Source organism: Myxine glutinosa, chromosome 8, assembly GCF_964187855.1.
Source record: "Myxine glutinosa chromosome 8, kmMyxGlut1.1, whole genome shotgun sequence".
Lineage (NCBI taxonomy): Eukaryota > Metazoa > Chordata > Myxini > Myxiniformes > Myxinidae > Myxine > Myxine glutinosa.
Genome location: NC_136268.1, coordinates 35,687,343 through 35,701,241, shown reverse-complemented (window position 1 = coordinate 35,701,241; position 13,899 = coordinate 35,687,343). Strand labels below are relative to the sequence as shown.

Sequence of the window (13,899 nt, the reverse complement as noted above, 5' to 3'; positions counted from 1 at the left end):
GCAAGTGCCGACACACACACACACACACACACACACACACACACACACACACACACACACACACACACACACACACATATATATACTGTGCCATGTAATTAATGTAAACACAGCCAAAGTTATCATAATGTCCTTGTCCTGTATTTAATATATGTCCAAGCGATCAAACTCCACCATATGCATTTTGGCACTGTAGAAAAAAAAGTTTCTTACCCGTTTCATCTCTTAACTTCCTCCACTAAAGTTTCTTACCCTTTTAGCTCCTAGCTCGAATGCATTTGTCCACCTCAATTACACGATATTACAACAACAAATGAAATAGTCACCTTTGTCTCATTCTGGTTTGTTGTTTTCTGCAGTCCTGTAACTTTGCATGTCTCAACAAATCTGAAAATGGGCATCTGGCTGCCTCCCTTACACGTCTAGATGCCATTGTTCAGGTGAGTGTGAGTTTATCAAATCAATTAGTGCACATCAACGTCATCTCATTACCCCCACCACCGAAAAGGAATTAACCTTTTCGAATTTCTAAAATCCTTAATTTTCATCCGATTAATATTGGAATTTGAATAGGATTTTCATATCAGCTAACTTAATTCAACCACCAATTATATTTGAGGTCAACATCGGCCAAAAGGTCAACATAGGACAAAGGTCAACAACAATTTCAAATTTCTAAAATCCTCAATTTTCATCCGATTGATTTTGAAATTTGAATAGGATTTTCATATCAGCTAACTTAATTCAACCACCAATTATATTTGAGGTCAACATCGGCCAAAAGGTCAACATAGGACAAAGTCAACAACAATTTCGAATTTCTAAAATCCTCAATTTTCATCCGATTGATATTGAAATTTGAATATGATTTTCATATCAGCGAACTTAATTCAACCACCAATTATATTTGAGGTCAACATCGGGCAAAAGGTCAACGGCTATCGGAGTGATAGGCCAAATTTCTAAAATTGTTGATTTTCATCTGATTAACTTAAAATTTGAAGATGATTTGCATATCAGGTCACTGAATTCAACCACCAATTATTTTTGAGGTCAAAAGGATGCAAAGGATTCTCTATTGAGTGCCATTCTACTTTGTTCTCTTTTGCCAAGTGCCGCTCTATGAGTGATTTTTCATCTGTTTTCATCTGATATCCCAAAAAGTTGTGGACTAATTCGGATGAAATTTGGTGGACAGTTTGGGTGTGTGACAAGAAAGAATTGATTAGATTTTGGCGAAGATCTGGATCTGGATCCGGATACTAGGAATTTTAAAGTGTTTCTTCACCATTGAGAGATGCGGCTGAAACGAGGTGGAACAGCCAAAGTATTGTACTCCACTATTTTCTACTCATATATGTAAAATGTAGTGGAATTACAGGTTCTAGGTTTTGCGCAGTGAATGAGTCATATTCATACATATAATATTAATTTATTGGGCCCGATATGTTACACTGGATCAGGCATTATGTGGCGCCCTCTACCGAGTGCCCTTCTAGTTTAAAATGTATTCCCTCATACTTCCTCACCTTTGTTTCCCAAGTGTACCCAACTCCACCTTTGTTTCCTTTCTTCTCACGACAGTATGCAAAGCATCATGGGGTGAGAGTTCTGGTCGATGCAGAATACACGTACTTAAACCCTGCTCTCTCGCTCATCACCCTCGCCCTTATGAGCAAGTACAACTGTCCCGAGCCCTTCGTGTGGAACACCTATCAATGTTACCTCAAGGTAAATTGTAAGAAAAACAAAACATAATGAGATTTTTTTTAACAATGGGGATTTTAATAATGTGTGATTTCTGTGTCTCTATGTTCAATTCTCTCCCAGTCTGTGAACCTGCTGCCCTCTGTCATTTATCTCATTGAAATCTGAAAGCTCTCAATGGAATTCTTTAATCTCCTCTCCCCATAAAGGTTGGAGTGCCCCAAAGCAGTGTTCTGGGTCCAGTCCTATTCCTAATCATCATTAATGATCTTTCTGACTCTCTGGAAAATCCTCAGTATCTATATTTGCTTATGGCTCCACCGTCTGCCATAACATCCCTAATCCTTCAGACAGACATCCATCCTGCAGCCTCTTCCCTCCCTTCAGACCTTGACAAAAGCACAAGCTGGTCAAACAATTGGAATATGTCTTTCCATCCTGACAAATCTCACACTCACACTCTCTCCAAAATGTCTGCCTGACAAACCCTCCTATCTACTTTTTTAACAATCCTTTTGAGGAAGTTTCGTTATTCAAACTCCTGGGTCTCACTCTCAGCCATGATCTTTTTAGGGCAAACCACATTTCAAAGTTGGCCTCCAAAACCAGCTGCTGACTGTGCACCCTCCGTCGTACAAAGTCCTTCCTTGACACACCTGAACTCCTATCCACCTACAAGGCCTTCATCCGCAGCTTGATGGAGTAATTCTCTCCCCTTTGGGCTGGTGCTCCTGCCTCACACCAAGCTCGGCTTCACGCTGTGGAAACTAAGACCTTCAAGATCATTGCATCCCACACTGATGCTGTGCTCATAGGCCATTCACTTTCACATCGGAGACAGATCAGTGGTCTCTCTGTCTTCTACCGCCTCCTTTCTGGTCTTGCACCTGGTCTTTCCATGCTTTGTTCCACCCTCCCCTCTCCCTCCCAACCCCCCCCCCCCCCGACCTCCGACTTTGTATGCAAAAAAAACCCAAAAACTTTTGAAACCACATTTTGAACAGAGTACTGAGAAGACCATGATGCAAGACCTTCAGCTGTCAAAGGAACTGGGCTGCGGTTTTGGCATAAAGCTTGTACGAGGAGCATACATGGACAAAGAGCGCTACTTAGCACAAGTTGGAGGCTATACAGATCCAATCCAACCATCCTATGAGGATACTAACAAAAGGTGAAATTTTGTTTTATTTTGAAAGAGCAATCTTAATGTCGTGCTCATTCATTTGGTTGCATCATTCACTTGAACGACATTTAATTGCTTTTTTGCTCAACAATAGTGTTCTACATGAAGGGAGCACACAGAACAAACATGTATGTCAGAAAAGGCTATTTAGTCCGTCATGTCTTCATAACATTCTCATCACATTTCTTTTCAGATATATTACACATCATCACACCACCAACCCTGCCCCTCTTCTTTCCCCCAAAAATAATCGAAGATGGTAGATCACGTATGTTCAAAGCTCCAAATTGCCCTCTAGGAGGCAGCAACAAGCAGCCCCAGCCTGCGAAGAACCAGAGATGATAATGTTGAGCTGTGCCGGCCATAAACTTTACAGAATGGTTGTGCTGTTGAAGCAGTTTCTTCCATGGGTTAAACTGGGCGGTTTGCCTTTGCCTTCCTAGCACAGTCAGGGCAGGAATTTGGAAGTTGACCACGCTGCTGGCGATAGCTCTTCTCCCCATCACAAAGAACTATGGGATCTTAAACATCCACCATCTAATGCTGGTAGTTGAGATGCCCAGTTTAATGTCCATATAAACTGGAGAACTTGTTATTTATATCAATATATACACACATACCATGGTGAGTCAAGAGATTGTCATTTGCCTTCCAGTGACACACACATGATTATATATATATATATATATATATATATATATATATATATATATATATATATATATATATATATATATATATATATAAAGGTGGGCGCGATTCGGAAAATTTTAAGTCCGCTTACCGCTTATCCGCTCCGCCAGCCCGTGTAGTCCGATTCGCTTATCCGCTTCAGCGGCCGAAAATCTTAGTCCGCTTACCGCTTATCCGCTTATCCGCTTCGATTCGATTTTTTAAAAGCGCTTCGACGTTTTTAAAGCGCTTTTTGACGTTTCCAAAGGGAATTTAATGCGTTTTAAGCCTAAATAGCCATTTCTAACTACTACAAAGACAAACAAAGCTTTTAAGATCAAAAATATACATTTTTATTTAAATAAAATTTATTCAAAATTTATTGAAATAAAGTTTTCCACTCGACTCTACTCTACTCTACAGTTAATTTAAATATAATTTTAATATATGCAAGTTACATTAAAGAAAAATCAATTTGCCCGTCCTTTCTTTGACAAGAGAGTCTACTAGTCAACAGACTAGCAGTCTGTTGACTAGTCCTCGTCTTCCTCCTCCACCTCGTGGGCCTTCTTGAGGAATTGTCTGTGTCCATTGTCACGTTGATCTCAGCCGACTCGATTGAGTCCAGCGACATCCTGCTCTCGCTGCGCGCGAGCTGAGGGGTCAGGGCGCAGATCTCCTGACTGTCCTCCACGTCCCCCATCATGTTGACCGCCGGGTTGTGGATGTCGCTGTGCTGGGACTGCTGGTTTGCGTCGCTCGTGTGCCTGTCCCTGGCACTGCCGCTGGGCTGGAGAGTCAGAAATCTCTCCATCTTGACGTTATTGCCGCTCTAGCGTCCAATAAAATATTCAGTTTTCCCTTATTATTCACTTAAATAAATATTCACAATTCTAGAGTAACGGCTCAGGCTAACAGCTGATTTGGCGAATCGCGATGCGCTTTAATTTTTCGGTAGTCCGCTTACGCTTATCCGCTTCGGTTTCCGGGGGTTGTTCCAATTCGCTTATCCGCTTCGAAAACGTTAGTCCGCTGCAGCGGATAAGCGGATAAGCGGACTTTCGAAGCGGACCGCCCACCTTTGTAATATAAATATATATATATATACATACATACATGGCTGTCTTAATCCAGCAATAGTAATAATAATAATAATAATTTGTATTTCATCTCTGCACAAGTCTTCCTTTTTCTTTATGTTCACCAAATCTTCACTTCACAGTTACCACTCTGCATTGGATATATTGCTGGAACTTACTAGTCGTCATGGTGACAGCTACCATATGATCATTGCCACTCACAACGAGAACAGTGTGCGGCACGCTGTGCAAAGGTAAGCAGCAATACCTGTGTTGTATTATGCAGGCACCTACATTTGTGGCCCGTTTTTTTGTGTGATGATCATTTACAAAAGAAAAACCAAGTAGTGTAGCAGCATAGCAAACCTGTTGTGCATTTTGTGATACAAGCACCAAATTTGGCACAAATGTACATTAATATGTTGCGAACATTTTCAGATATTGGGCCACTTGAAATTCCGTAATTTTTTTTTTCAAATTTTTTCAAATTTCGTAATTTCAAATTTTTCGGGTGACACCGTCACAATTTCGGTCTTCGAGGCCGGCCGATATAGTGGGGCGGCTTAGCCCAAATATTCAAAAGAATTGTGCATTTTGTGATACAAGCACCAAATTTGGCACAAATGTACATTAATATGTTGCGAACATTGTGTGGTCAGCAATGAAGACGAGAGTCTGAATTACATGTATGCAAAAGACCTTGTGAACCAGTGAAGCAAATACACGGGTAAGCATGAATTAAATCTAGGGCATGATATAATTTCCATGATGTTTACCTCTACACTCAATGGTGGAAGGAGGTAATGTTTTGATCCCAGCTTGTCTGTATGTCTGTTTGTCTGTTAGTCCACAAAATTCCAGACAAAGCTTGTAGTAGTGGTAGTTGTAGTGGTAGTGGTGATAACAGAAATTGTTATATAGAACTGAACTTATATTATTATTATATGCAGAAAATAACTTCATTTCTATATGCCCTGCAGTGGACAGGTTAATTGGTTTATGCACTGAAGGGGTCACCCTGGTGTGCACTGCTGTGTTCTGCCTCACTGAGTTGTTCAGGTATGATGTACTCAGCACAAGCTTCCGGTCGGCCCGGAGGTGGGGGTGCGGGGCCTGTCACGGAACGTCAAAACAAACGGCCTGCCGGGGCCGCCCAAAAGTCGGGCGTGAGGGGCGCGTCCACTAATGGAACGCCTCTCGCTTCCCAGATCGAGGGCCACGTGGTCAGGAGAACCTCGTCCCTTCCGGTCACACTTTGCCTATCGGCCGGCCTCGAAGACCGAAATTGTGACGGTGTCACCCGAAAAATTTGAAATTACGAAATTTGAAAAAATTTGAAAAAAATAATTACGGAATTTCAAGTGGCCCAATATCTGAAAATGTTCGCAACATATTAATGTACATTTGTGCCAAATTTGGTGCTTGTATCACAAAATGCACAATTCTTTTGAATATTTGGGCTAAGCCGCCCCACTAAAGGCACCCCTGAGACTCATATCAGTCACATCAGTAATGGTTGCTTTTCCTGCAAGTAATCTGATGATCCAAGCCCTGATTAAAGGACAACAAGAAGAAAAAGATGTAAAATGTCATAGCCCCTGTGGATTTAGTAATTGTGCTGTACAGAATTAAAGGCTGCCGGGCGGCCATCTTTGGTCCGATTAAAAACAAAATCTTCTGCATATGTATACTCTCATGTATTGTCTTTGTGCCAAGTTTGAACAAAATCGGTCCGTGCATGGCCGAGAAATGGTTGCGCACACGTTTAAGTAATAAAATGGCCGCCAGTCGGCCATCTTGGATCTCCTCTCAAAATAAAATGACGTGCATATGTAAGCCATCATTCTTTATCTGTGTGCAAAGTTTGAACAACATCTGTAAATGCATGTCCGAGAAAAAGTTGAGGACATTTTCAAAATCTGGTTTTTTACAACTAAAATGGCCGCCAGTCGGCCATATTTGACCGCATTGTAAAACAAAATGATGTGCATATGTAAACCATCTTTATTTATCTGTGTGCAAAGTTTGAACAACATTGGTGAATGCATGTCCGAGAAAAGGTTGAGGACATATTCAAAATCTGTTTTTTTACAACTAAAATGGCCGCCAGTCGGCCATCTTTGACCGCATTGTAAAACAAAATGATGTGCCTATGTATACCATCATTCTTTATCTGTGTGCAAGTTTGAACAACATCGGTGAATGCATGTCCGAGAAAAGGTTGAGGACGTATTCAAAATCTGTTTTTTTACAACTAAAATGGCCGCCAGTCGGCCATCTTTGACCGCATTGTAAAATAAAATGATGTGCATATGTAAACCATCTCTCTTTATCTGTGTGCAAAGTTTGAACAACATCGGTGAATGCATGTCCGAGAAAAGGTTGAGGACGTATTCAAAATCTGTTTTTTTACAACTAAAATGGCCGCCAGTCGGCCATCTTTGACCGCATTGTAAAATAAAATGAGGTGCCTATGTATACCATCATTCTTTATCTGTGTGCCAAGTTTGAACAACATCGGTAAATGCATGTCCGAGAAAAAGTTGAGGACGTGTTCAAAATCTGGTTTTTTACAACTAAAATGGCCGCCATCTTTGATCGCATTGTAAAACAAAATGATGTGCATATGTATACCATCATGTATTGTCTTTGTACCAAGTATGAACAAAATCGGTCCGTGCATGGCCGAGAAATGGTTGCGCACACGTTTAAGTAATAAAATGGCCGCCAGTCGGCCATCTTGGATCTCCTCTCAAAATAAAATGACGTGCATATGTAAGGCATCATTCTTTATCTGTGTGTAAAGTTTGAACAACATCCGTAAATGCATGTCCGAGAAAAAGTTGAGGACATGTTCAAAATCTGGTTTTTTACAACTAAATGGCCACCAGTCGGCCATCCTTGATCGCATTGTAAAACAAAATGATGTGCAAATGTATACCATCATTCCTTATCTGTGTGCAAAGTTTGAGCAACATCGGTAAATGCATGTCCGAGAAAAAGTTGAGGACGTGTTCAAAATCTGGTTTTTTACAACTAAAATGGCCGCCATCTTTGATCGCATTGTAAAACAAAATGATGTGCATAGTATACCATCATGTATTGTCTTTGTACCAAGTATGAACAAAATCGGTCCATACATTCTCCGAGTTATGGTTGTGGACGCGCGAATGCACGGACGGACGGACGGACAGACGAGACCCAATCCACACGCCCCCGTTTCGGACTAAGTCCAATGGGGACTAAAGTCATGTGACAGTCCTCAAACATAGCTTACATTCCATATCTTACGATTCCACGTTTCTTGTGTACATTATGCTTTCTTATGAGAACCATTCAAAGAGAAATCCAAGAACGTGATTCTCTTTCTGTGTGTGGCCCTGCCCACTTAAAACGATGAATTAACAATGTGAATCAAAGTAAACCACACTTCTCAAATATCTGGAAATGTCTCGTATAAATGAAGAAATGCTGTTAGTTTAATTCAGTAACTATTGTTACCATAACTCCCATGTCTTCTATCATTTTCTTAATTGTTCGCCCATTTCTAAATACCCATCCCCAGAATGAAGGACCTTTCCATCCTTCCAGCAAATGGCTGCATTTCCTTTGGGCAGCTTTTTGGCATGTGTGACCACGTTTCACTAACCCTCGGTACGTTTTGAGGTTGTAGGGAAGAAATTGACCTCATCCAATATACGAGTATATATATATATATAATTTATTTTTTCTCAGATTTTCCACTCTTCCATGAGTATTGATACCTGTAGAAATAGGAATACAAAATGTATGGAGTGGATTGGGATTGGGATTGATTGGGTGCTTACTGCCCACCTCCACTCTATTTTGTTCTTCCTTTCTCCCATTAGTGAAACCACCTTTCTGAGGCTGTTCAATCCAATTCTTTCTTCTAGGTTTTGAAGTTGGCAGTACATCACCATCTCAAGTCATCCGCAACCCTATTCTCATTATTGTCCATTCCCAATAACCACACATAGCCCAACTATCTTATTTGCAAGTTGTGGCGAAGGAGACTTGCTCATCATAGGACTACCAGTGGAAGGGGGAATGCCTAATGAGGAAGACTCCTACATTGACCCACTTCCCCAGTCTTTGGACTATGGCCCAACCAGCTTGCTGTGAATGGGCACTCCCCTCCTCCCTTTCCCACCCCTCCCCCCACCCAAGAAAAACTTTAACTTTCTACCCAGGAGAATCCGGTTGAAGTAGCTGGCTTCCGGTATAAGGACGCCTTGGGCTGATAATGATGATTATCTTACTTGCAGGTTGCTGTTCTTGCGCTCCTCTCTGCCTTTCTCTCCTCTTTTCATGTTCATTCATTCCCTTGCTTCCCCCCCCTCCCCCCCCCCTCTTACCTTGCTCTTCCATGAACCTCAATCTTATATGTAAAAATATAACTTCATGTTGCAGGCTACATGGTTTTACTTGAGATGCTCAATACCATAAAATGCTGAAGTTAAATAAAATAATGGAACAGGTTAGGTAAACTTTAACGACAAAATCTTCGTTCTGTTGTTTTCTCCTTCCAAGGGAGCATGGGATACCTCGTGTACAAGTCTGTGCCATTTGGAACTATTCAGTCAGTGCTTCCATACTTGGCAAGGCGTGCTCAAGAGAACCGAGTGGTGCTGGCAGGAATCCGCCGTGAGCGGGAGCTTCTGAGGAAGGCATTTTGGAAGAGGATTACACTGTCTGCCTAATTTTGTATTGCCCTCTGTATATATTGTAATTTTTATGGACAGTGCAGTGATCGTTTACATTCTGGGGCATGGTCCACAGAATTGCCGAAGAATGATAGTCTGAGTTGAATTGTGGATGTGAGCCTCGTTCTCACTCAAACCCAACATTTGTTGCTACCTCGAGGTATCTTCCACCAAATGACAGAGACTGAAGCTCCACACCGATAACTAACATTTTAAAGAAAATAAGAGTGGCGATAGAAATTACACGTAGGCATAAGAATACTTAATACATTACTAAAGTACCCAGAAGGCATTAGTCTTGTCTGGATCCTCAGCTGAGGGTGAAGAAAAAAACATGTGCTTATTGGTTAAACATAAATAACTAGATATTGCCACAGATATTTTTTACAATGAACGGATTTGGTTGGGAAAGTTGGAATTACAACAGAACAATTTAAGATGCTGGGACATGGGTAAGGGAATAAAGGAGCACAGACTCTGGTGGGTATATGATAGCTGCCAGCGAGCTTTTTCGGAGCCTGTGCCTGGGCCTTTTCGAAACCAGAGCCTTTTCGAACCCTAACCCTAACACCAACAACAACAACCGTAACCCAAACAACCGTAACCCTAACCCTAACAACCGTAACCCTAACAACCATAACCCTATCAACTGTAACCCTAACCCGAACCCTAACCCTAACCCTAAACCTGACCCTAACCCTAACCCTAACCCTAACCCTAACCCTAACCCTAACAACCGTAATCCTAACCCTAACCCTAACAACCGTAACCCGAACAACCGTAACCCGAACAACCATAACCCGAACAACCATAACCCGAACAACCGTAACCATAACCTTAACCCTAACAACCGTAACTCTAACAACCATAGCCCTAACAACCGTAACCCTAACCCTGACCCTAACCCTAAAAATTGCTCATCGCCTGTCATCTGGGGCATGAGTTCCCCCTAAAAGGAACAATCAATAGGAGAGACAATAGACTCAGGAAGACACCAAGCCCACTGCGAGCACTTGCGGCTGATTCAGTTGTCACTCTCTGACCCTGAACTGATCTCCTTGGAAATATCCCCACCGAAGCTCCAACTCAACTCACCCAACTTGAGAACTCATCGTCCACCTACTTGGTGACTTGTCAACTGACCTGTCCCAGCATTATTGAGTGCCTCCGCATCCCAGAACATCCCACATTGAACTCCGTGAGAGTGATGGTCCAGCTCTTGGAGCATCACAGACACATGGTGAATGTTAGTCAAATAATACAAAAGTTGGGATACTGTGATAATGAGGGATGCGAGTTGAAGGGAACATCAAATCTGTGGGCTGATGGGGCTGCTTCCTTGAACCACCTGACCACTCATGTATAATCATTAATCACATAGTACTTACGCAGATGTAACTTTAGTTACACCACAGTGACCACATAAGCGGGTGTCACATTACTTGGCGCACATGTCGCAATGCCGTCATGATCTATTAGAACCCAACAATACGTAGCATGGAACGTGGAGTGTCATCATTTATCGGGGTATTTGATTTCTTGTCTCGGGAGACTCACTAGAGTCATTGTGGACTTCTTTAAAGTAGGAATGATATTGTTTATGGACTGTCTTGCATTTTTCTTTTTTCTTTTTCTTTTTTGTCTCTTTTTTTTTTCTTTCTCTTTTTGGTCTCCCAATAATTGTAATCATGCATTGTATACAGTTGAAAAAGAATCTTGACTACATTCGTTCCTAGAGTTACACAATTATGGTTCCAAATAAAATTTACATAGAATTTCATCGTGATTGTTTTTTCATTTTTGAGTAAAATTTTCATTCATTTGGTTGAGCAAAGGTTTGTAAATTGGGAGATACTTACCTCCACACCAGAAGGTGGACAGAGGTTGTTTTCTGCTGACTTTCAGAATAAACTGCCAGCTCAAGCACTTAAAACAACCCCAACTTTCACACTTGCCTTTCCTTTATTTATTTAATACTTTAATTTTACACAGACCTACCTTTCATGGTGTTGGGAATAGATGCCTTCAAGTTCAAATCAAAGAAGTATTTGTTAACTGTGGACTGCAGTGAACTTTTAACTTCTCTGACATCAGCCTGCACTGAATGTATGGACCAATGTGTGTTAACTTTCCAGTTTATTAGACTTATCTATATCATTAAAACGCTTATTTCTGAAGTTTGTAATCGGAACTTCTCTCCAGCTATTGCTCCTGTCGCCCTAAGCGAGAGTTATAATAGCGAGAGAGATAACCCAAATCTGTCTGCCTAATTACATGGTATAAGGACGCCTGGGGCTGCGAGCCTCCATCTTGGTGCCTCCATCTTGCAAAAGGAGGATCTAAAATCCTCACTGAATATGTGTGATACTGTGGCGGACACAAAAGCCCACTGGCGTGGTGACATCATTCCACGCACCAAGTGGGCGGTGGCCACGCCCGAGGGGTAGGCGTGGCCTCATGATATACACCGGGCGACCAGCCCGGAGGAGTTCAGTGTTACAGTGTAGTCTTACAATAAAGACGTTTATATGTTACCGCTTGTCCGCTTCCTCCTTGCTCACAAGCAGCGCGCGTAACGCCGCGCTTTACTGGTGACCCTCGACGTTGGATCTGCCGGAGCGATCCTTCCACACGCGACGCCATCGCCATGGCCGCCTTCGTCAAACTTCCGGAATTTTGGGAGGCTCAGGCCGAAGTCTGGTTCGTCCAGGCCGAAGCCCAATTTCAGCTTCGGCACCTCACCGGCGATGACACGCGCTACTGCCACGTCGTCGCCTCCCTCGGGCCCGGCACGGCCGCTCGAGTTGTGTCCGTCCTTCGCCACCCACCGGACGGCCACAAGTACGAGGCACTCAAGCGGCTACTCCTAGCCACGTTCAGCCTTACGGACGACGCACGGGCCGACCGCCTCCTGGATCTCCCCGAGCTCGGTGAGACGTGCCCGTCGGTCCGAATGGACCATATGCTGTCACTGTTGGGCGATGAAGCCCCCGGTTCGCTATTCCGGGCGCTTTTCCGTCGCCAACTTCCAGCGCAGGTTCGCCTCGCGTTGGCCGGGACCGGGCTAACGGAACCCCGAGCATTGGCGGCCGAGGCGGACAAGTACTTCGCCGCTTCGGACACGCGGGCGAGCGTTGGCGTGGCCGTCACGGCCTTCGACGCTGATGTTCCACAGCATCATCTTCTACAGCACGCTGAGGTTCAGCAGCATGCTGATACGCACCTCGTGAACGCCGCCACGCCCCGCCCACCGCCGCGGCGAAAACCGCCACCACGGGGAAACCCGTCGACTCCACCGGCCTGGCGGAGCCAGCCGCGCTCCTCCAGCTCCACCACCTGGTGCTGGTTCCACGCCAAGTTCGGCCACGAAGCTCGGCGGTGTCATCCGCCGTGCTCCTTCAACGGGTCGGGAAATGCCCGGGCCGGCGCTCAATTGTGGCGATGAGCGCCGGCCGTTCGAGCAGCCTGCTGTTCATAACGGACACCTTCTCCGGGCGCCGTTACCTGTGCGACACGGGAGCGCAGGTGAGTGTCATTCCCGCCGGCACGTCAGACAAGCACGCCACGGGTGGGGGCCCCGCACTGCTTGCCGCGAACGGGACGCCCATCCGTACGTACGGAAAACGCTGCCCCTCTCTGCGGTTTGGAGGGCAGGTTTTCCGATGGACGTTCGTCACCGCCGACGTGCCCATGGCACTGCTTGGCGCGGACTTCCTGTGCGCTAATGGGCTCCTGGTCGACGTCAAGCGCAGACGGCTTGTCCAGGCCGAGACGTTCAGCTCGCTCGCGTGTGCGTTGCCCAGCTCAACGAGCGGCTTGCCAAGCGGCTTGCCGAACGATTCGGTTCCGGCCACGTTGGTCTGTACGCTTCCGGCAGCGGACGCATTCACCCGCCTCCTCGCCGGCTTCCCGGCCCTCACGCGGCCCACCTTCTCGGCGGGGGCCGTCAAGCACGGGGTGGCCCATCACATCCCCACCGTCGGGCCACCGGTCTACGCCCGGGCACGCCGCCTCGAGCCGACGAAGCTGGCGGTGGCAAAAGCGGAGTTCGCTACCCTGGAGCGACTCGGCATCGTTCGGCGCTCAGAGAGCGCTTGGGCGTCGCCGCTGCACATCGTGCCGAAGCCCGGCGGGGGATGGCGACCGTGCGGGGACTATCGCCGTCTCAATGACGCCACGACTCCCGACCGCTACCCCGTCCCCCACATTCAGGACTTTTCCGCCCATTTGGCGGGCAGGTCCTTCTTCTCGAAGGTGGACCTCATACGCGGCTACCATCAGGTCCCCGTCAGGCCGGAGGACGTCCCGAAGACGGCGGTCATCACACCATTCGGACTCTTCCAGTTCCTGCGCATGCCCTTCGGTCTGAAGAATGCGGCTCAGGCGTTCCAGCGACTGATGGACAGCGTCCTGCGCGACTTGGATTTTGTCTACGTCTACCTGGACGATATCCTCGTCGCCAGCGCGTCCCGCGAAGAGCACCTACGCCACCTCCGCACGCTCTTCGAACGCCTGGGCCAGCATGGCCTGATTG

The 13,899-nt window shown here is 45.1% G+C and overlaps 1 protein-coding gene across 2 annotated transcripts in view; it reads left to right on the top strand.

The window, feature by feature from the left end:
• Positions 1 to 11,145, top strand: part of PRODH2 (proline dehydrogenase 2) — a 40,184-nt gene extending 29,039 nt beyond the window's left edge. The window contains exons 5-10 of one of the 2 annotated variants that reach the window (XM_068124332.2): positions 360 to 440; positions 1,585 to 1,731; positions 2,712 to 2,878; positions 4,785 to 4,895; positions 8,207 to 8,295; positions 9,193 to 11,145. In XM_068124332.2, coding sequence (XP_067980433.2) covers positions 360 to 440; positions 1,585 to 1,731; positions 2,712 to 2,878; positions 4,785 to 4,895; positions 8,207 to 8,295; positions 9,193 to 9,362 — 765 coding nt within the window. In that variant the 3' untranslated portion in view covers positions 9,363 to 11,145. The remainder of the gene's footprint in view (positions 1 to 359; positions 441 to 1,584; positions 1,732 to 2,711; positions 2,879 to 4,784; positions 4,896 to 8,206; positions 8,296 to 9,192) is intronic. The other variant, XM_068124333.2, reaches the window with a different exon arrangement.
• Positions 11,146 to 13,899: the final 2,754 nt, after the last annotated feature.